The sequence below is a fragment of the Oryctolagus cuniculus genome, chromosome 1 (genome assembly GCF_964237555.1).
Source record: "Oryctolagus cuniculus chromosome 1, mOryCun1.1, whole genome shotgun sequence".
Classification (NCBI taxonomy): domain Eukaryota; kingdom Metazoa; phylum Chordata; class Mammalia; order Lagomorpha; family Leporidae; genus Oryctolagus; species Oryctolagus cuniculus.
The window spans coordinates 117895153-117918385 of record NC_091432.1 but is presented as its reverse complement, the minus strand read 5'-3'; the positions used below and the strand labels follow the sequence as shown (position 1 = coordinate 117918385).

Here is a 23233-nt window from a genome sequence, read left to right as displayed (position 1 = left end):
GTGGCAAGTGGAAATTGTAGTCACTCTGGAATAAGGTGACTTGATGTCTAGCCCTGTCATAAACTACTTCTGTGCTCTGAGGCCAGAACTTACTGTCTGCTGACTGGTTAGCACTGTGCCTGCCCCAAGTGAGCTCCTCAGGAGAATGTAGGATCCCTGCCGGGAGGGATTTTTCTTTGTTGTTATTTTTGTTTTGTTTTTCATTGTTATACCTCAGTGCTTAAAATAGTGGCCTGGCATGTGGCAGGAACCAATAAATAAATGTTTATTGAATTAATTAATGAACATATAAGCTATTTAAAAAAGATGCTTCATGTACTTGAGTCTCTGTCTCAGTCAATAATAGGATTCAACCCCTTGATCAGGTAAGTAATGTGATTATACTAAGATTAAATAAAGATCTTTCCACCTCCAAAGTTCCTTAACCCAGCACAGAGCCAAACACTAAGAGGTTCAGTAAGGGTGTGCTGGTGCAGACAGACCGACTGGAAAAGGTATTTCCCCAGCTTATGGATTACTGGCTGTCCCCACAGCTGTGCAAGTAGGAGCCAGTTTTTGCTGTTTCCCCACCTCCAGTCTCTTTACTTAGCTCTTATTTATGCCTTTGGTTTTCAGTTTTTGTTCCATATGAAGCACCTACCCAAGACAGGGCCCTCCCACACTTGTGCCTCCCCCTTTTCCCCCAAGCAGGCTGCCAACCTGGTTATATAACCTCTTCCTAGAGCATTTTGCTCATGGTAGCTGTGCATCTTGAGCCCGGTAGGCCCCTCTGGGTGATCCTTGTTTGTCACATAGGTTTCATAATGGAGCCAGCCCATAGGAGGGCACTGGAGATTTTTAGGGACCAGTCTGTTACACCAAGAGCAGTATAAATAGGTCACTGAACCTGTGTGAGATCCTGTTAGCTGTACTGGCCGGTTAAGTATAGCCTAAGGGCCATCATCATTTGCAGCTTCCAGCGAGAAAAATGTCAGCCCTATTAATTCTGATTCTCTTTTCTGTCTATCATTTTTGTTTAAAAACCTTTCAAAAATCCTAATTTTGATGATTTTAAAGGACTTTCCTTTGTTTAGACAAATTTGGACGTAAGTTTTATTATTTTCCTTGTGAAGTTTTGATAAGGAATTCACTGAGATAATTTGGATGGATGCTTGTAATTAATAAAATACTTCCATATAGGCTGGATGATAAAAATAGGAATGATCTCATTAAAGTGAGTTCTTATTCAGTCTTGTTAGTGACTCTCCAGAATAGATGTGTTTCTCTATTTTTTTGGGTTATACTTTAACATGTGAAATGGATAAAATTGTGGTGGAAAGCCTTTGCTCTTTTTGACCTTCCTTCTCTATCTGAAATTACTTGAGGAGGATACAGACTTGGAGATATTCATAAATACTTGTTTAGAATTTACAATACTTTCTACTGGGTTGTGAAAAAATCATACGAGGGTGGCATTGTGGTGGGGTGGGTTAAGCCACTGCTTGGGATGCTGCATCCTGTATCAGAGTGCCAGTTCCTGGCTCCTCTGCTTCTGAACCAGTTCCCTGATAATGTACCTGAGAGGCAGAGGATGATGGCTCAAAGTGCTTGAGTGGTCCCTGCCACTCACATGGGAGACCCGGATGGAGTACCTGGCTCCTGGCTTTGGCCCAGCCCAGCCCTGGCTGTTGCTGCCATTTGTGAGTGAACCAGCAGGGAAGATTCTCTCCCCCTCCCTCTCCCTCTCCCTCACCCTCTCTCTGCCTTTCAAGTCAAGGCATCAATCCTTCGGTCTTAGAAACGATTGACTTTAGTCTGATGTAAAGGAGGAGACAGAGAAAAGGAAAACAGATTAGAGAAGGCTGCTTTGGAGAGAGGCAAGCTTCTTTATTTGCAGCTAAAAGGAGTAGGTGTGGTGATGGAAAGTAGGGGAAGGAAGCGGTTTATTTTCCTCATAAACACCATCTGTGTGGTGCGTGGAAGACCGGTAGAGTTAGAGGGATCTGGGGGGAGAAGTCAAGCGTTAGGGCCAAGCCTGAAGGCAGAGGAAGGTAAAGCGTTCTGAAGGGGAGGGGAGGAGGCTTGTGGCCCTGTGGTGGCCTGGGTTCTTTGAGTTTTCCTTAGTGGTCGTTTTTTGTACTATGGTGCATATTGTTGGAAGATGTTTTGTTATGTTGCTTACCTTATTAGAAGGCTTAAGATCCGGTTCCAACAGATTAAAGGACTGAGGCTGTTCAAATTGTTCGGTATGAGAACTGGATATTCCTGGTTGGTTACCTGATCCAGTTGGTGCTGGATCTCCCGGGTGTGCCCTTGCTAAATATTTGTTCAATCTTTTTAGGTGTTGGTTTTCGCTTTGCTTCGTACATCAGTGATTACATGGTGCTGCAGAAGGAGCCTGCTGGGGCAGTAATCTGGGGCTTTGGTACACCAGGAGCCACAGTGAGGGTGATCCTGTACCGAGGTCAGGAAGCCATCATGGAGAAAGTGACCCAGGTGAAAGGTAAGGCCACCCAGCCTCTGTTCAGCTACCAGTATTGTCTTCTTCTGCCACCTGCTGGATTATCTGAAAATCAATGTTGATGCTCCATCCATCAGTTCACCTGTCCATCCTTCCATAAAAGTTATTTACGTATTTATCACGTACTAGGTGCTGGGGAAATAAAGAAAAACAAGGCAGCATCAGAATCCCTGTTCTCAAGGAGCTCATGGAATATTGGAAATAGACACCAAGGGGTATGGTGCAGTGTGTTGACTGGTGTGATGAATGTGTGTGTGGAGAGTTACAGGATGCAGAAGAGAAACGTCTGACTGGATTGGGTGATATGGGAGGATTTGCACAGAAGGTGACAGTTGAATCAGGTGTAAAACAGGCAGTATGGAGGTGTGGTTAAGAACCTAGCTCTGGAATAAACCATCTGTGTTGACTTTGTCATTTAATGGCTGTGTAATCTTGAACATACTATTTAACATCTCTATGTTGCTGTTTCTTTATTTGTAGAGATAGTCATAAAACTTACAGGATTATCAGGATTAAATGAGTGAGCCAACGTAAAGTACTTAGAACCATGCCTGGCACACAGTAAGTACTCAACAATTTTTAGCTGTTGTTATTACTGCTACCATTATTATTTAGGCAGTCACTCAAATGTTTATTGAGTACCTACTATGTGCCAGATACTATGCTCCGGATTAATGATACAGTGAGGAGTAAAATGGATGTGGCCTTTCCCTTGAGGGAGCTATTGGTTAAGGGAAGGGACAAAAATAATAAGGCAATTACAATAAAATGTGAAAAGTACTACAATGAGGAAGGACAGGATCCTATGAGAGCACTTGGTAAGGTAGTAGGGATAATGAACTTAGTCTAAGGCTCGTTTTGCAAGGTGAGTAGGACAGAGGCAGAGAGGCGTGAATGTGCATGGGTCATTGGAGGAATGCCAGGCGGGGAGGTTAGTCTGAGACACTCACTGGTGGCAGATGACAAGAGAAAAGGTTGGGAAAGTAGGGAGGCATATTTATTGTCACTAAGGGGTGGATACCTTGTTCTGAATCAACATATTGTTAAGCAGCAAAGTAAGATGATTGGATTGGTATTTGAGAAAGAACCCTGTGCCAGCACTGTGGAGGGTGGGTTGGAGTGAGAGAGGACATATCTAACCTATATACTGTTAAGATTCCCAGGCATGAGTTCTTTGCCGAGAGAGTAGCAGTAGGGACGTTCAAGAAGGTTAAGAATAACAGCTCACGTGCAGGGGGATTTTACAAAAAAGTCTCTAGAAGGGATATATGATCTATAACACAGTGTGGGAAGTAGGCAAAGCTACAAGTTTGCAGATGCAGGAAAGCAAGCTCAGGACTGCGTATTGATTATAGATAGCTCTAGAGCTGTGGGGGGATGGAGGTGAGAATGGGGGAGGTGAGGAGGCTACCCTAGGGGGTGGTGGAGATCATGTGCAGGTTGGTGCTTTGAGCTCTGACGAATGTGTACGTGACAGGGAAGCTGCTGGAAATTTCACTGGACCCTGAAGACAAGAATTGCCTGGTTGGTTTTGTCACTATCTAAACTGATTATCCAATCCTGAGTGATTCAGATCCTGGTGTTGTCCCCTTCATGATTGGTTTCTGTTAGCAAGCATTTCTAAATACTATGTGCCAGTCATAGATACAAAGGAAGTGCCTCTAGTTCTTGGATTTCAAGACTTTCTAATGGCAGGAATGTTGTTCAGTGAAACTAAGAGGCCTGAAAGGGCAGCTTTCGCTGCTGGTGACTTGCAGAGTGTACGGAACGTGAAGAATTCAAGGGACTGGCAGTGCTGTTGGTGCTGTGTCCCTCTTAGAAATGAGCAGCACTGTGTACAAGTAGTGGTGCTTTTGGTAAATGACATTGATTCAGAAACCAAAAGTACTGCTATGGTTTCAAAGTAGGAAATGGATTTCCTTGGCACTAATAATTAATATTTCAGTAAGTATTTGGGAGACAGAATAGGTAGTATTGTAGAGATATAGAAAGCACATGCTATTATGTAGCATTTCAGTTTTAACAGATGTTCTTGTGCATTATTTTTTAGATTTTTTCCCCCTCATGCCTATTTTGAGACTAATATTTGAGGTGGGCAGAGATGAGCAGGAGGGTAGGTGGCGATGGGAAGAAATAACAGGTAATAGTTGGGAGATGAGCCTTCCTTTTCCTCCAAGTGATTGTGAACTTACTCATTTATCTTCAGTTCAATTTCATAAACATCCGTTGAGGGATTACTATGCAAAAAACACTGGGCTAGAAACCCAGGAAAAGATGAAGAGACCATAACTGGTGCCCGTCCTTCAGGAACTCAGCCGCATGCTGTCCTTTCACATTTGGCAGTTTAGGTTTAAGTGGTGCTGCAGCCAGTGCACTGCAAAGTGGTGGGTCAGCTGGCATGAAAACAACCAATAGAACTCAAGGGAGTCAAGTGACTCATCAGCTATTCTGATAATTTCATCGGAAAACAGCTTGATGGTACTGGTGGTAATCGATTTGTTTATCAGACTCTCCACATTTGCTTGGTAGATAAGACAGCTATCAGTGTAGAGAGATCTGCAGGCCTGCTTCAGTGGGCATCTTATTTTTTTTCTGCCCATGGAGGAGAACAGATGAAGTGTTACTTGGAAAAAAGGAGGCAGACATGTAAGAAATTATATAGGATAGAAAAGGTGTCTCAGAAGAGAGACAGTATAGAGAATATTGGAAGGTTGACTTCTTATTTTAAAAATTAGAGGTGAGAAGAGAGAGAGAGAGTATACTTTCGTCTGCTGGTTCACTCCCCAAATGCCCACAATGGCCAGAACTGGGCACTACCAAAGCTGGGGGCCAGAGATGTAATGGTGATAGAGACTCAACCACTGGAGCCATCACCTGCTGCCTCCCAGAGTGTGCAATAGCAGAAAGCTGGTGGTGGGAGTGGAGCCAGGACTTGAACCTAGGTACTCCGACAAGGGATGTGGATATCCCGAGGTCAGGTATGTTCTCCCCCTTAAAAATGTATTTAGTAATTAACAAAGCAGACACACACACACACACACACACACACAATGCTCACTTTCATCTCTGTTGGTTTACTCCCCAAATGCCTGTAATGGTCAGCACTGTGCTAGGGCCTGTGCCAGGAGCCAGGAACACAGTCCAGGTCCTTCCACAGGGGTAGCAGAAGCCCATTTACTTGAGTCATCATTGCTGCCTCCCAGGATCCGCATTGGCAGGAAGTTGGAGTCAGGAGCTGGAGTTGGGAATCTCACCCAGGCACTCCATTTTGAGGTACAGGCATCATAATTGCTAGACTAAATTTCTGTTCCTGGAGGATTGACTTCTATTTTAGATTTTGATGAGAACTCTGGGATTCTCAGCTAGACTACCTTACTTTTCCCTAAAGGTAATATTTATTTCCTATAATCCCAGAAAGAAGTGATATTTAACAACATGAAGATTTTTGTCCAGTAGACTGACATTTAAGCATTTGAAGAATTAAATCCTTATGGATGAGCGAGAACCTGGTCACGTACTGGGCCAGTTCAGACCATGTTGTCAAATGAAGTATGGTGATTTTTTTTTTTTTTTCAGACACATGGCCTAAAATCAGGGAGACATCTCACTTTGACATAGACGGTGAATGTGTGCACATGTTGGTGATACAATGAGGGTGTGTCTGTATTTGTCATCGTGATTGAAGTAAATAAATACATCTTTGCTGCCTCAATTCTCTGACCTCTAGACCCTCTTTTGAAGACTAATCTCATCAAGTCAGGCCCAGGCAGGGTGATCTCCCTTTTTATTCACTTAGAGCCAACCGCTCAGGGACCTTAATCACACTTGCAGAATTCCTTCACCTCATTCCCAAAGCCTAATCTAATCACCAGAGTGCTGTCTCACCTTCCTTTGCCATTTTCTGTTGGTAGGTAGGAAACCACAGGTTCTGCCTCTACTTGAAGGGAGGAAATAATAAATACAAGGCTGTGACTTTGGAGGAATGGGGTCACCCTTGTGTGTGTCTGCCACAGCATTGTTTTTTTTCCATTTTTCTTTTAATTAATTTTTAACACATTCAATATGATTTGTAGTCTAAGAACATAATGCTGTTCCCCTCCTCCCTCCCTTCCCGCAGTTTCCTTCCTTGTACCCTTCTTTCTTTTTTAGTTTTTGAGATAACATATTTTTAATTTACATTACAGTAAAAAAGCTTAATACTTCACCAAATAAGAGGTTTAAGAAATAAAAGCAAAAGGACCCTAGTTTATTGGGAATGTAGACAATGGCTATAAGCCACAGCATTCTATGGTAACTTGCATAAGCTTGTTTCGTGCATAGGGAAATATTTAAGCTTTTCTTCTTGTGTTCATATTTGGTAGTGGTGGAAATGAACTTGAGGTTACAGAGTAAATATAGATTGGCGAGGGACAGTTTAGGCGTATGGCCTTTACAACTGGACCATGCACGCAAACCACAGAACCACTCTGCAGCTGGTGCAGGCACAGGGTTCTGTGGGAGAGAAGTGAATAGGGCTGTGGCTTTCAGCTCTGGGTTTTTCCTCTTTGGAAGAGAAAGGCCATGGGTAATTTTTCCTTCTCTCTTGGCATCTGAAATTTTGGCACAATAACCCAGAAAATAATTAACATCTGATGTGACTAGCAAAAAGAAAAAAAATTATGGCTAATCATGTTTTTAGAAAATGCTTTTCATTCCCCTGCCGCCGCCCCCCCCCCCCCCCCCCCCGCCCCAATTTGATAAGGTTGTTTGTTCTTCCCTTTCTGAGGTGGGAGTTAATCAGGGAAGTGGAAGGAAAAATGGAGATGGAGAGGTCTTCACTTAGGCCCTTGGCTGGAATATGAAGAGGAGAGCAGCTGACAGAAAAGGCCACCAGATCTGCTAACTGTTAGACGTGAAAACATAAAGCCCCAGTCAATTCACGGGGCTTTCTCATCAGTGTAACCCAAAGCCAGGGTTTATTTTCTGCCGTTCACTTGACGGAGTGCCTGGCACGCGGTAATCATTCTAAGTCGCTGTATAATGAAAGAAGGAAATTAATCTTCCTACATGGTAGAAGAAAAAACGTGAGGGAGCAGACTTTTTTTTTTTTTTGACAGGCAGAGTGGACAGTGAGAGAGAGAGAGACAGAGAGAAAGGTCTTCCTTTGCCGTTGGTTCACCCTCCAATGGCCGCCGCGGCTGGCGCGCTGTGGCCGGCGCACTGCGCTGATCCGATGGCAGGAACCAGGAGCCAGGTGCTTTTCCTGGTCTCCCATGGGGTGCAGGGCCCAAGCACCTGGGCCATCCTCCACTGCACTCCCTGGCCACAGCAGAGGGCTGGCCTGGAAGAGGGGCAACCGGGACAGAATCCGGCGCCCCAACCGGGACTAGAACCCGGTGTGCCGGCGCCGCAACGCCGAGGATTAGCCTAGTGAGCCGCCGCGCCGGCCAGGGAGCAGACTTTTAAAGTGGGATTAAGGGGCCGGTGCTGTGGTATAGTGGGTAAAGCTGCTGCCTGCAGTGCTGGCATCCCATATGGCTACCGGTTCGAGAACTGCCTGCTCCACTTCCGATCCAGCTCTCTGCAATAATACTGGGAAAGCAGTAGAAGATGGCCCAAGTCCTTGGATCCCTGTATCCACATAGAAGACCCGGAGGAAGCTCCTGGCTCCTGGCTTCAGATCAGCACAGCTCTGGCAGTTGCAACCAGTTGGGAAGTGAACTAGCAGATGGAAGACTTCTCTCTCTTTCTTTCTGCTTCTCCTTCTCTCTCTGTGTAACTCTGACTTTCAAATAAATAAATAAATAAATTAAAAAATAAAGTGGGGTTAAAATGAGAATTTACAGAAACCTGGGCCTTGATTGGTAAAAGAAGTTATATAATAGCAAGTGATTGGCCAGATGGAGGAGCCCAAGTAACGGTTGCTAAGAAAGCCCATCAGGATCAGTGGAGAACCAGCTGGATGGGGAATTTGCATCCAGTGATGGTCTAGTGATGGTGAAGTCTTTCTGGTTGGTAGATACAGTTTTCACATGGACTTAACCTAGTGGACTTGATGGGTCAACAGTTTCTAAAACCTAAAACTTTTTTTTTTTTCTAAGATTTATTTATTTATTTGAAAGAGTTACACAAAGAGAGAAGGAGAGGCAGAGAGAGAGAGAGAGGTCTTCCATCACTGATTCACTCCCCAATTGGCCGCAATGGCTGGAGCTGCGCCGATCCGAAGCCAGGAGCAAGGAGCTTCCTCTGGGTCTTCCCATGTGGATGCAGGGGCCCAAGAACTTGGGACATCTTCTACTGTTTTCCCAGGCCATAGCAGAGAGCTGGATTGGAAGTGGAGCAGCTGTGTCTCGAACTGGTACCCATATGGGATGCCAGCACTGCAGGCGGCGGCTTTACCCGCTACACCACAGCACTGGCCCCAGTTTCTAAAACTCTTAACTGGACTTCAACCAATCGGTCCTGAATTGACAAACTAAGGACTGATCAATTCTTGTCAATTGTGGCAGCTTTTGCATTTATTTATTTATTTAAGATTTATTTATTTACTTGAAAGGTAGAGTTACAGAGAGGCAAAGGCAGAGAGAAAGTGAGAGAGGTCTTCTATCCACTGGTTCACTCCCTAAATGGCTGCAACGACCCAAGCTGGGCTGATCTGAAGCCAGGAGCCAGCAGCTTCTTCCGAGTCTCTCACGTGGGTGCAGGGGCCCAAGGACTTGGGCTGTGTTCCACTGCTTTCCCAGGCCACAGCAGAAAGTTGGATCAGAAGTGGAACAGCCGGGACTCAAACCGCTGTCCACATGAGATGCCAGCACTGTAGGCGGCAGCCCTATCTGCCATGCCACAGTGCCAGCCTCAGCTTTTGCATTTTTGCTTTTGGTTTCAGAGTGTATGCACCTGCTGTCCTCCTTGGCTGACACAGTACTTCCATGGGAGTCATCCCCTTTGTCTTATGCTGGTGTCACTAAGTTAGCTTGACTGTTAGTAACCTCTGTAGTGCATCTGGTCTCTCCTGCCTGCACTGTGAGTTAACTACTCCTAACACTCACTATTGTGTCGGAGTTTGTTTTCTTGAATTCAGTGGGAGAGGAACAAAACTAGGAACTAAAAGATTTGAGGGCTAGCTCAGAAGAGGGTTCTCCAAGATCTTTGAGAAGGTTGAAAGGAGGCTTCTCTGGGAGGACAGATGTTGGGAATGCGGCTCAGGTACTGATGCTCAGTTCCCCTCCGACTGTTCATTCCTGGCTGGATAGGAGCTCATCCTCTGGCTGTCTTCCGTTGGTGTTACCATCTCTTGCCTCTGCCCCTCTTATTGTCTTTTTATTGCTGGGCAGCAAAACTTTTCAGAAGCTCTGGGGAAGGTCGTTTTCTTTATCAGTCATGCTGCCTGGGTTGAGGATAAGTGGGGATACCTAGCTAAGCGGTGACTTGGAGTAAGTGGTGCAGTAGAAGGTTAGGAAACAGTGCTGTCCTGGGTTTTCTGGGGGCTGTCTCCGTCATCGTGAAAGGTGATGTTGGCGGCAGAAGGACAGAGCTCCAGGAAGAGATGTCAGTGCAGGAAGCCTGGAAAGACCTTGGCAAGCCTCTGTGGGGACAGATTGGGATGTCTGCCTGTTCAGAAGCGTGAGCCATACGGAGCACATCACACCTGTGCGACACAATCTGTACTAGCTGCCCACTGTTTCCAAAACAGTGATTTTTCTGGTTTAGGTGAATTATACATTTAATATGTTCATGTCTTGCTATTGGTGATAGAAAAACCAAAGTGAACATTTGGTACAGGGTTTGATTGACGTCTTAGGGATGGGAGTAACAAGCCCGGTTGATTATGCTTTTCAGAGGAGCAAACATGCCCTGTTTTACTATTGGCTTGGTGTTTTAGGACATTTCCCCCAGGCCTCTAAGCAATCTTTATGGCTTAAGCTTTTACTAATCTCCTGTCATGCATCTGGACTTCTCATGCTTCTGTTAGCTCTTGCTGATTAGAGAGAACTTTGCACAGTGTCTTGAGCATAGTAGGCACTGGATGGTCTATTTATTTATTTATTTTATTTTTTAAAGATTTATTTATTTATTTGAAAGTCAGAGTTACACAGAGAGAGTAGGAGAGGCAGAGAGAGAAAGAGAGAGAGGTCTTCCATCCGCTGGTTCACTCCCCAATTGACCACAATTGCCAGAGCTGTGCCGATCTAAAGTCAGGAGCCAGGAGCTTCCTCCAGGTTTCCCCTGTGGGTGCAGGGGCCCAAAGACTTGGGCCATCTTCTACCGCTTTCCCAGGCCATAGCAGAGAGCTGGACCAGAAGTGGAGCAGCTGGAACTCAAACTGGCACCCAAATGGGATGCTGGCATTTCAGGCGGGGGCTTTATCCACTATGCCACAGCACCGGCCCCTGGATGGTATTTTTATAGTTAGTATTTCCCATGGGTAGTATATAAAAACTTCAGACTACTCCATTTTCAGTTGTCATTATTCTTTCTCCGTGAATTTAAATTGATCTCATGAGCACAAATTATAAATCAGTTCTTTGGGACTATGTCAAGAGATTTTTATTTTAAAATGTTCATTTCTCTTTTTTTTTCTATTTTCCCACTTTTATGTCTTCAACTTTGTTCATGTTATTTGGTTTTTGTAGGCATAGTTTTTCCATTTTGGAAGATATTTTCCTAAAGTCTCTGAATATGTTGGCAAGGTGGTCCAGTGGTCGTTGAGAGATAGGCAGGTGGGTGGTTTCTAGGGAGTAAGCTATGAATTTCTGGAATGGGATGTTGGGTGGCTTCTCGTTTCCCTGAAAACTCCAACTCTGTAAGAATCATTTGTTGGGCGAATTGAAATATCTTCTTCACAGAATTTGATTTATATGCCTCCCACTGCTTTTTGATGTGTCAATTTCTCCACCCACCTGTTTGTCCATAGGAAAACCCAGGACCACTGGCAGTATTCGTCCTTCCTAGGAACGTGGGAGGAGATGATGGAAAGGGTGGTACCACCAATTAAAGGGAGATTTTAGATTATCAGTGATTTCCTCTAACTTGCACTTACATCTGATTGTGTAATTACAAGTTAGTTTGGGGCACTGTGTAAATCTAGAAGATTAGATTATGTTAATATTGACAGTTGGATAGTACAACAAGAATTTCTATTTTTTGTTTTTTCTAAACTCCCTTGAATTTTAATGTGTGTATTTTTGTCTGTTCTCATTTTGGATTATAACTGTGTAACTTTTTTTTTTTTTTTTGGGAAGTGCTTCTGATAAAAATAGTGAAGGATTGGTACAGATTAAGGATAAAAATGCTGCCACTCTTGTCATTTCCATCCTCTTGTCTGAAATTTGGCCAATCTTTGTAGCTTTGAATTCAGTTTATCATAGAGGCTGGCAATAACCACAAATGAGTGTGACTGGGCTTTAATTTCGTGTAATTAGTCGATTGTTAATTCCTTGGGGCTCTGTTACTGTTTCAGCACAGTCTAGTAATACCTGGATGGTGGTACTGGACCCTGTGAAGCCCGGTGGACCTTTTGAAGTGATGGCTCAGCAAACTCTGGGGAGGATGAACTCCACTCTGAAAATTCATAATGTCCTCTTTGGAGACGTCTGGCTTTGTAGTGGACAGAGTAACTTGAAGATGACTGTTTCACAGGTAATTTGCAGAATCTCAGCCATGATAATTAATGTTGGTGATAATGAGGAGGAGGCAGCGAAGGGAAAGGAGGGCTGCTTCTGTCTGGTGAGTACTTACCACGTCTCAAGGTCTGTTCTACGTTTTCCCTGTATTAGTTTGATCTATCAACTTTGAGAGATAAGTCATTGATTAAAAACGTAGTTATTAACTAGTCCTAATACTTTCCATATACTTTATTTCCTTTAATAGGTTATGAAATTGAGAAAGTTATTGTTTTCTTTAGCTCCTCCGAAACTAGGTTTCTTCCCAAGTTCATTTGTATTTTTTTTTTGCTTTGTTTTCACTGTTTTTGAGAATTGTTTAGATTGGATATTTTAAGATCTCTAAGTAGGCTATAATCTCAATTCATTTCTCTTTTTGAAAGATTTGTAAAGTTGAGTCCTTTCATATACTTTTGGATTTCCTGTTTTGTTTCTAAGCTTCTATTCATTATTCTCTTTTTTTTCTTCTGAAAAGCATATTACCAAATAACGCTGCAAAAATTATCTTACTCTGGAACTGCTTCATTTGATTTTCTGATTGACAATCCAGATTCATGTATTTTTGTCTTCATAACTGATATTTTATTACCTCTTACTTCCTACATTACTTAAATATATATGGAAGCTTTTGGAACTGAGATGTTTGTTAAACTGAACTTTGACTAGGCTCTTAGCATAAGTGAAAGGAAGCAAAATTGAAGTTTTATCTCTTGATAGAAGCGTGGTTTTGTATGGAAGTGGAGTTGCTGTTAACTCGTTAAGGAAAACAGTACTTTCCTTAATGCTTTAATTATAGTTCCCTGTTTGCATAGAAAGGCATGGACCAGATCTGTTTGTATCTATATAGTCACTTTTTTTCAATAACATTCTGTGCCAGGGGAGCCCATCCCACTTTCTGTCAAGCTAAATCACATTCTTTCTGCCTAGCATTTACTCTTGAGCACCTTCTGTGTGATGTCAGGACTGCAAGCTCTGAGATACAGGGCTAGAAGAAAACAGATTTCGCTGAAACATCCAAGTGATAATTTTTTTTTAAATCACGCACTTAGTTTGCACAACAGCATTTTAGATGCTCACAGTCCCCAAACGCCAAGTTTTCTGGTTGGTTAGCAGTGTGTAGGACCTGATTTTTTGATGAAAAGGATGCTCTATGTGACTTCCTCTTTGTTCCTTTTGCTCCCTTCTCTACAGACTCCCAACACACACACACACACACACACACGCACACATGCACAGAGACACATACACACACAGATACACAGACATGTGGACACACACACAGACATACACACAGACACAGACGCACATACACATACACGCACAGAGACACAGACACACACAGACACATGGACACACACACAGACATACACACAGACACAGACACACTGACACACACACAGACACATACACAGATACACACGTACAGACATACACAGGCACAGATACAGACATACAGAGACCCCACAGACACACACAGACCCACACAGACACATACACAGATACACAGATACAGACACACACAGACACACACACAGATACACACAGACACACACAGGCATACACACAGACACACACAGGCACACATGCACGCACCCTGTCTCTTCCTCCTTTTCTCCCTCCCTGTGACTTCTCCGGGTAGATAAGAGTCCCACTATAACCTACCACTCTTCACATTCAAAGAAGGAAATGGCAGATTGTATGCCCATCTTGTTGTTAGGGTAAAGTGGAATTTTAAAATTGGGTGTTATTTATAACACTGAGTGAGATGTTTATAAATGGAGAAAAGTCTAAATGTTCATCTGTCGCCTCCTAAGTCAGGGTGGGTCTCAAGATTTGGAGACTTCTAGTTAGGTTCAGTAAAAGATGGCCATTGTTGGACAGGAAACCCATTTCTCAATATCTCCACACTTCCCGCTTTACCATTAGAGAAACTAAAATCCAGAAAAGGATTGATATCACATTACAATAAAAGAGTCACAAGACTTAGGATGGCTAAATTCTTTATTGTTATCATCTGAGCTTTAGAGCCTATATTATATACAATGGTAGAAGGTAACGTAACTTGCAGAAAATCCCAATTCTTTTCTGTAAATCAGGTTTCTCGGTGTCCTTCAGCACATGCGTGCACATGCACAGACGCACACTCACACATGCCTTGTATCCCCATGCAGACTCCATGCCAGGATTCTCTGAGGAAATAGATTCTTGACGTGTCTCCATTAATTCAAGAATGTGGTATAAAGGTTACAAAATGAACACCGGTGAGCAGCTGCTTTGATGGTGAACGGGTCTGGTCCCCAGAGGGGCAGCAGTGGTCTCTCACAGCCTCAGCAGCATTAATGACTTCAAATACCTTGGTATTCATTTACATCCTCATTTAAATACTTGGTAGGAAAATAATTATGCTGAGGTGTTTGATGAGATGAAATCTGATCTCAGCAGATGGAGTAAGGCTTCCCCTTTCATCAGCAGGGAAACCAAGTGTCATTTAAATGAAAATCTTCCTGAAATCTCTTTATTCCTAAATTTGCTGCCAGTATCCCTGAGGGAATGCTTCCGTCAGAAAGGCCTCGGGATGCAGGGAATGGAAACCAATTTCAGAAGTCATTGTCAGCCAGGTACAGCAGGAATTTTCCCCCTTCCCCTGTTTTTGTGAACACCTTCTGTGGCATTCAAGTTTTGGCTTGAAGCAAGGCACGAATGTGAGTCTGAGAATGGAAGTTTTTCAGGCAGTGTTTTGGATCCAGTCCCGTGTGCTGGTAACAGTACGGGGGACTGCCAGCTCCCCTGACTCCACTGGCCTGGCAGGATTCTGCAGCGATAGCAACGGGTCTATATGACAAGCAGCATGTCCCCCCAGACTGCCTCCCCAAGCTGGCATCTCAGTGCCAGGAGGCACTTGAGCTCCCAGTCGGTGCGGAAGCTCGTGTGGGTGGAGAGAATGGGAGCAGCTTCATCCCGTTTCCATGGAAGCAGCATACGATGCTTGGTGCTAAGCGCAGGACTGAATTTCAAGGGAGGTGACTTTTTACAGGTACTTGCTGCTGAAAAATAATTTCCCTGCCAGAAGATACTGTGTGCGCATTAGCCTGTTTGTACTGTTCAGTGTTTATTTCACATGTAGCTTGCCAGGCAAGCTCCTGAATGAACACTCTGGATTTCCTATGGAATTTTCCTGAGACCATGTGTAATCTCTGTCCGGAAAGCAGGAAGACCAGTAGCCTTGACAGGCAAGAGCTGTTGTCACCCAGGGAGCGTTTCAGGCTGTGGCTGCCAGTGGGACCAGAAAAGCCATTTCATTTGCATCGGGCTATCTTCTTGGCTGCAGCGGGCCCAGCGGCAAGTAGAAAGGCGATTCAAGGGGCAGCACATTGCAGAGCCGTGCTCTGTGGGGCACCCTGGCTGCTCCCTCATTCCTCTTAACACTGTGGGCTGGAAGGCCAGCTGTATTCTCTGTGGTGGGTGGGAAGCAGAGCGAGCCAGCTGCACACTCTGTGGCTAGTGGCCAATGGAAAGTGTCCCAGCCTCCTGTGCCTCTCGCTGTAGCAGCCGGCTCAGCTGGAGCGCTTGTTCCCCGAGGCGAATGGTAACTAGCTAGGCTTCCTGATGCTCTTGAGAGCCCTTTGTTTTGGGAGAAGCTGGACTAGGCTGAGGGAGAGGGGGGGATGGACAGAGGAGTCAAGAAAAAAACATACACACAAACCAAAATGCAAAGCAAGAAAATTCTGATCTATTCGTTTCAAAATAGAGGAAAAACATAACTTAAAAAAATCAGGACTGAAGGAAATAGCACTTGTGTGCAGTAAGTTCACGGAAAATGGGACTTAATAGGATGAACAGATACTCCTCCGTGTAGCACATACATTCCTGTCCAGAAAAACCCTAAGCCGCTCCTGTCGTGCTCTTGGCAGCTGATGAGCCTTCAGAAGGTGACTTGGGAAAATGGGATCTGTGTTTGGAGGGACACTTTTCTTTGCTGAAGTCCTTAGGACTGTGCTGAACTGTTAACCTGACCACCAACTTTTACACTGCCATGCAACCCATGCTGTTCTCTGGTGATGTCCCAGCACCAGCATGAGAATGTAAGCCCAAGACTGAACGATCTTTTAGTAGTGCTGCAATTCTGTCTCAGGTGTGGCTTGTTGACTACACTTCTCCTGCTTGGTGTGAATTTCCCTGACCTGCTTCCTTTTTTTTTTTTTTTTTTTTTTTTGACAGGCAGAGTGGACAGTGAGAGAGAGAGAGACAGAGAGCAAGGTCTTCCTTTTGCTGTTGGTTCACCCTCCAATGGCCGCTGCGGCCGGTGCACTGCGCTGATCCGATGGCAGGAGCCAGGTGCTTCTCCTGGTCTCCCATAGGGTGCAGGGCCCAAGCACTTGGGCCATCCTCCACTGTACTCCCTGGCCACAGCAGAGAGCTGAACTGGAAGAGGGGCAACCGGGACAGAATCTTGTGCCCCGACCGGGACTAGAACCCGTGTGCCGGCGCCGCAAGGTGGAGGATTAGCCTATTGAGCCACGGCGCTGGCTCGGACCTGCTTCCTTAAGCACCATTTTGAAAGAAATTAATTGCCATGGCTTTGGGCGATCAGATTCTTTTTAGAGTTGACAGCTTCGAGTTTCATGACATCACAGTGGTCTGATTAATAGGCAGTGTTCTTTAGCCTAAACCACTCCTCAGCCCCTCTTGTCTAATACAGACCCGCTTAAGATCACAAGTTTCATTATCTTTCTGCTCTCCTTGGGAACATGACTCAGCATGGTCTCTGTCAAAGTAGGTTAAGGTGATTGAGTCCAGCTCATTACTGGTTTTGGCTATTCATTTGATCTCAGTATATTGAAGACACAGAAGGCACACCACAGATTGTTAGTGTTTACTAAGAGGCCACGGGCTAGTTCACCATCCACTAGGTTAAGTGACATTTGAATTTCTCTTCCAGATATTTAATGCTACGAAGGAGATGTACAACATTGCTCCCTATCAGTCTGTCCGCATCATGTCTGTCTCTCTTGTTGAAGCCGAGGAGGAACTGGAGGACCTTACTGAAATTGACTTGCCATGGTCTAAGCCCACCCCAGGTACATGATTTCGTTAATATGTGCCAGCTCCTTTGTAATGGGTTAGCTTCCTAAGTAGAATCTGTAAGCTTGACGTTTGTTGTTGTCTACTTATTGCTATTCACCAACCCTGTCACTCATTTCTCATCGGCTCTTCATTGCGTTCCCGATGGTGACTGTTTCATGTTTTCTCCCAGGGCTCCACTGATCAGAATTCCCTTTTGCTATGAGGAAGTGACCCTTCCTCCAACTTCAGTGACAGTATTGAGGGCCTTCAGTGTGAGCTGTGCCAGCACTTCCTTCCAGTGCCTCACCCCCCCCTTCTGTCCCTTAGCCTCTGTTCTCCCCCCCAATCCACTCAGCATGGGTCTTTATTTTATGGTTGTTCGGTGTTGGAATCTGTGCTAGCCCCCAAGGATAGATACAGCAGTGACTAAGTCAACTACACTGTGCTCTCAGACCAAGCTAAATATAACCAGCGGCCTTCTCATGAGGCTTCGGATTTCTCCTTTGCTTTGTTAAACCTTTGGAGGGCATCTTTTGTTTTCATTCTTTCTGCTGTCCTGCCATGTGTCTCTACGGAATCCTCTGTAATCTGGCTTCTGCATCCACCTCAACCGCTGTTCACTTCCAGGTTGCTGCTGCTGTTCTCATTATAAACTCTGGAGACCTCTGCAGCATTCAGCACTGAAGACTGCCCCTTTGGAAAGCCACAGGTCCCTCCTGTCTCGTGTGGTTCTTCCTCATCCTCGTGTTCTTCCTCTTTCTTGTCTTCAGTCCCTTCCTTCAAGTATGGTCCCTGTGTTCTTTCTGGGCCCTTTGCTTCATCTGTACATGCTTTATATTGGTGAACGTAGTTGCTTCTACATTTTCCAGTGTTCATTTGTTCAGCAAGTATTTGAGTTCCTACTATGTGCTGCTGTTACCCAAGTGTTACAAGAAGGGATACAGTAGGGCGCGTTGGGCTGGGAGGAGGTAGTGGTTGCAAGTTAGAGTGGTCAGGGACATCCCAGCTGAGCGGGGTGACATTTCAGTAATAACCTGGAAGAGGTGAGTAACAGCTGCAGAGATCTGGGACGCGCGTGGGGGCAGGTGTCAAGTCGCTCCCACCTCTCCTGTCATCATGTTTCTTTCTCACTGAAGCTGGAAGGTTCTCCAGTGTTTGGAGGATTTGTATCCTCAGATTGGACCCGCATAGATGACCCAGGATGCCGTTTTCCTCCAAAGGTCCTTGCCCTTACATCTACAGGGTCCTTTTAGCCATGCAAGGCAACGTCTTCTCGGTGCTGGGGGAAGGGGGCAGGCATCTTTGGGGGCTTGCTAATCTGCCTACCTCACGTGTTGCACTTTGAAGTGTCGTTCCTTTTTCTCTGCTCCCATATGTGGCTCCAGCCTCCTTCGCAGTCTTCCACCATTCTCCTTTTGTAATCTCTGTTCCAAACACTTTCAGAATGTTTCCTGTCCTTTGTGTCTCTTCTCCTATTTTTTTTTTTTATCCCTAGAATGCCAGCTCTGCTTATTAAACTATTGTCTGTCCTTCAAAACTTGCCCTCCCTTCTTTGCCTTCCTCTCGACCTTTCCACTCTACCTCCTATCAAGGAATCCTCCTTTACACCAGCTGCTCACAGCCAGCCAACACCAGCCAGCACACCCTTGCTGATTCTCCACTATGTCCTAGATACAGAATGCAGAAGCAAGTAAGATGATGTCCCTGCCCTCAGGTAGCCAACAGTGGAGTGAAGCAAGGGAAACACTAAGCAGATTATTATTGGGAAGTGTGGTGCTAGAGCTACGCGTAGAAGATTGTGGGAGCTAGAACAGGAGCTCAGTCTTTATTAGGATTTTTATGATCTGCCTCTTATTTTAAATTCTTCCATTGGTGTTAAAACCCCTTAATGTATGCTTTTACCTATTAAGGCACTTAAAATATTTTGCCACTTTTTTATTTTATCATATATTTTATTCAACTAAATACTTGTCTTATTCTGTAAACTATAGGGCCTATGAAGAGAGCTTCCGTGTTTCTCCACGTCTCTTTCATTGCTGTATCCATACCATCTACTAGTTCCTGACCCATAGTAGGTGCTCAATCAATTTTAGTTCCTTTGACTTTGATTGAAATTCTCACTACTGTATTATCAGCTTTTGCGCTGCCAGAATTATACTGAGATTGAATCTTTCATGGTGCCACACTGGCGACTTCTACACAGCACATCTTTAATAAGTGGGTCGAGTTGCTGCCATCCACTGTGTGTGCATGCCTGTTCCTCCTCCTCAGCTTTGTTCTTCGGTGGAGGTTGCTCCTGGGGCCTGCAGTGGTTGCTGGGAAGAGTGAGACACTGACGAGAGTTAAACCTCAGGAATGAGTGGTAGGGAAGAGGAGAGATGGGGAAGAGGACAGCCCAGAGACCCGGTGCCTTTCTGCCTCTTCTCTATTGAGGAAGGGTATTAATATTCCCAGGTTCTGAGGCACGTGCAGAGGGCGGAGAAGTGTGGGAAACCCGCTTGCCTGGTGAGAGCTTTGGCTCCCTGAGTATGTACACGAGTGTTATTTTTCACTCAGATTACCATTTGCCTCTGTCCCCGGGTGAGAGCAGCATTTTCTCACTACCAGAACAAGCATCTTCGGCACCTGAGAAAATAGTGAAGCCAGATAGAAGGAGACTGTCCCCATGACTATAGTTTCCTCGTTGGGAGACTCTTGTTAGGGAAGGTTTGAAAGAGGTGCTTGGTCTTGATGCTGTTTTTTCTTGTTTCCTCTCTTATCCTACCTGTGAAAAGTCTTAGAAAGGAACAGAAGGGATGAGCACACCCGTCCTTTTACCCATACCCATCTAGTAGTTACAGTTTGTATCTGTTTCCCTTTTCCCTGACTGTTCTTCCTGAACTCTTTCTGTGAACAGGCAACTTAGGCCACGGAAACTTCACCTACATGTCAGCTCTATGCTGGCTGTACGGGCGCTACCTGTATGACACTCTGCGGTATCCTGTGGGGCTCGTCTCCTCCGTCTGGGGTGGGACAGCCATTGAAGCCTGGTCATCTGAAAGGGTGCTGAAAGCCTGCAACATCCCTGATCACGGGTAAGAGCGCGTTCTCCAGGCTGGGAGAAAGCCTGCCAGGGCGAGGACCATGGTCTCCTCTGGGAGTTGGGGATGAGGGTACTTCAAAAAGTTCATGGAAAATGGAATTAAAAAATAATGGGTGGGGCTGGCATGGTGGGTAAAGCTATACAGGGTGCTGGGTTCTCTCCCAGCTGCCGCACTTTCAATCTAGCTCCCTGCTAATGGCCTGGGAAGGCAGCAGAAGGTGGCCAAATGTTTGGGCCCCTGCACATGTGGGAGACCTGGGTGATGCTCCTGGCTTTGGCCTGGCTCAGCCCTGGCTGTTGCAGCCTTCTGGAGCGTGAACCAGTGGATAGAAGATCTCGCTCTCTCTGTCTCTCTGCTCTTGCTCTCTCTTTGTAGCTCTTTCAAATAAATAAATCTTAAAAAAAAAAAAAAAAAGATGGGGCCGGCACTGTGACATAGTGGGTAAAGCCGCCACCTGTGGTGCTGGCATCCCATATGTGTGCTGGTTCTAGTCCCGGCTGCCCCTCTTCTGATCAAGCTCTCTGCTCTGGCCTGGGAAAGCAGTGGAAGATGGCCTAAGTACTTGGACCTCTGCACCCACGTGGGAGACCTGGAAGAAGCTCCTGGCTCCTGGCTTCAGATCGCCATAGCTCCAGCCATTGTGGCCAGCTGGAGAGTGAGCCAGTGGTTGGAAGACCTCTCTCTCTCTCTCTCTCTCTCTCTGCCTCTGCCTCTGCCTCTCTGTAACTCTGCCTTTCAAATAAATAAATAAAATCTTAAAAAAAAAAATAGATGACAAGCATACTCCATGAACTTTTTGAAGTACCCTTGTATATGTTGAATATCCAAATATGTGTTGAACATAATGTAGTTTATTGATATACAGACAGGATATTGTTTTCTTTGTCACTACCATAATCACCTGAGTGTATAGTAAAAAGGAATTATGATCCTTTTCTTTAATAATATAAATAGTTAATACTTATTAAAAGCTTTCTGAATGACAGAGACTGTTCTCAGCAATTTATATATATTAACCCATCTGATACTCCCAACAACCCCTTGGTGTGTCAATACCATCAGCACACCATGGATCAAGACACCAAGTCTCAGAGGTTTGCAACTTGCTCATGGACATGATTACTAAGTGGCAAAGTCAGGCTTCCGTGCCTATTCCTAAGCACTGTGCTCTACTGCAGAGAACAGACAATCTACTAGGAAGAACAAATATGGAAGCGTGCACCCAAAGAAATCTACTGGTATACTGATGTGAAAGTCCACTTAGCAAGAGCTGGATCAGGAGGAGTGCACCAGGGAAGGAAGGACAAGTTAATACCCACCCTGACACTAAGTATTAGTGTGGAGATGAGCAATGGGAGACTGCTTTCATGGACCTTGTCTTGTTCACTTGAGAAGGCCTTGGGGAGGATGGCCTTGAGCTCTCTGTAGGGCTTGAACAAAGCTTCTCGGTGGGCAGAGGAGGTGTTCAGCTTTGGAGCAGGAAGAATGGTAGAGCGGGTGAGAGTGTCAGGCCCAGCAGGAACCGGGAGAGGGGTCAGAAGCCAGATCTCCCAGATTTCTTGATTTAAGAAGGCATACATCAAGGATGTGAGGGTGTAGGTATTCTTATTTACAACTGCTAGGAGGATAAATTCACCCAAGTATTCTTTTCTTTTTTAAACATTTTATTTTTTGAAAAAAGATTTTGTTTACTTGAGGGGTAGAGTTAGAGAGAGAGAAAGAGAGAGAGAGAGAGAGAGAGAGAAATGGAGGGAGGGGAGGAGAGAGAGAGAGAGAGAGAGAGAGAGAGAGGGAGAGAGAGAGAGGTCTTCCATCCACTGGCTCACTCCCCAAATGGCTGCAATGGCCGGAGCTGAATTGATCCAAATCCAGGAGCCAGGAGCTTCTTCTGGATCTCCCACATGGGTGCAGGGGCCCAAACACTTAGGCCATCTTCCACTGCTTTCCCAGGCCACAGGCAGAGAGCTGGATCAGAAGAGGAGCAGCCGGGACATGAACTGGTGCTCACATAGGGTGCAGGTGCCACAGGCAGAGGCCTTAGCTTACTGCGCCACAGCGCTGGTCCCAGCACCCAAGTATTCTGCAGATAAATTTGGGGACATATTCAAAGATTTTATGCCTTTTGACTCAGCAGTTTCTTTTCTAGGAATTTATTTTAGGAAACGAATTAAGCAGGTGTTCCATGATTTAGCTATAACAAAGGTAATCATGGCATTGCTTATAAAGCAAAAAATTTAATAAAACAGTCTAAGTGGCCACTCACTGACTATGAATCAGATGAATTTATTGCCTGTGGGAGAGACTCAGAATAAAGCACTCCTCCCCTCCGGCTTTGATTACCTTCTCTGGGACCTGGGAGGATCCATCCTGCACTCCCACGAGCTCATATGGTTATCGTAGGAAGAACCTGGAAGTGAAATTTAGAGGCTGTTCACATGTGTTTAGGTACAACAGAGCAGGTCATTTTAGTTCTGTGTTGCTTTTGTCAGATGTTTACCCCAAGAGGGAGGGGACAGATACCCAGCTTAGGAGCCATCACTTGATGAATCATTAGCTCTCCGGTGACACTTTGGCTTCCTACTGACTTTAGGTACATTCCGGAAGAGTCTGTTACTGGCCCCAGGGAGCACTCTGTTGTCTGGAATGCCATGGTCCATCCATTATGTAATATGACTCTGAAAGGAGTGCTGTGGTACCAGGGTGAGTGTTCAGTTTGTTATTTTTCCATTGTGTTTGTTACTGTATTGCATAACAAACCACTCTAGAACTTAGTGGCTTGAAGCCACCATAATTTTATCTCACTCTTTGGTTAGCAAGGTTTTTCTCTCTGGGCTGCTTCAGCTAGATTTCTTTTCTCTCAAGCTCTTGAGATTTATTTATTTGAAAGGCAGAGTTAGAGAGAGAAAGAGAGAGAGAGAGAGAGAGAGAGAGAGAGGTCTTCCATC

General features: G+C 45.0%; 1 protein-coding gene across 2 annotated transcripts in view; it reads left to right on the top strand.

Annotated features, from left to right (window-relative positions):
• Positions 1–23233, top strand: part of SIAE (sialic acid acetylesterase) — a 37503-nt gene that overhangs the window by 2271 nt on the left and 11999 nt on the right. The window contains exons 2-6 of one of the 2 annotated variants that reach the window (XM_002708317.5): positions 2321–2482; positions 11940–12118; positions 17081–17219; positions 20102–20279; positions 22879–22988. In XM_002708317.5, the coding sequence (XP_002708363.2) occupies positions 2321–2482; positions 11940–12118; positions 17081–17219; positions 20102–20279; positions 22879–22988 (768 nt within the window). Of the gene's footprint in view, positions 1–2320; positions 2483–11939; positions 12206–17080; positions 17220–20101; positions 20280–22878; positions 22989–23233 lie in introns of both variants that reach the window. The other variant, XM_051818768.2, reaches the window with a different exon arrangement.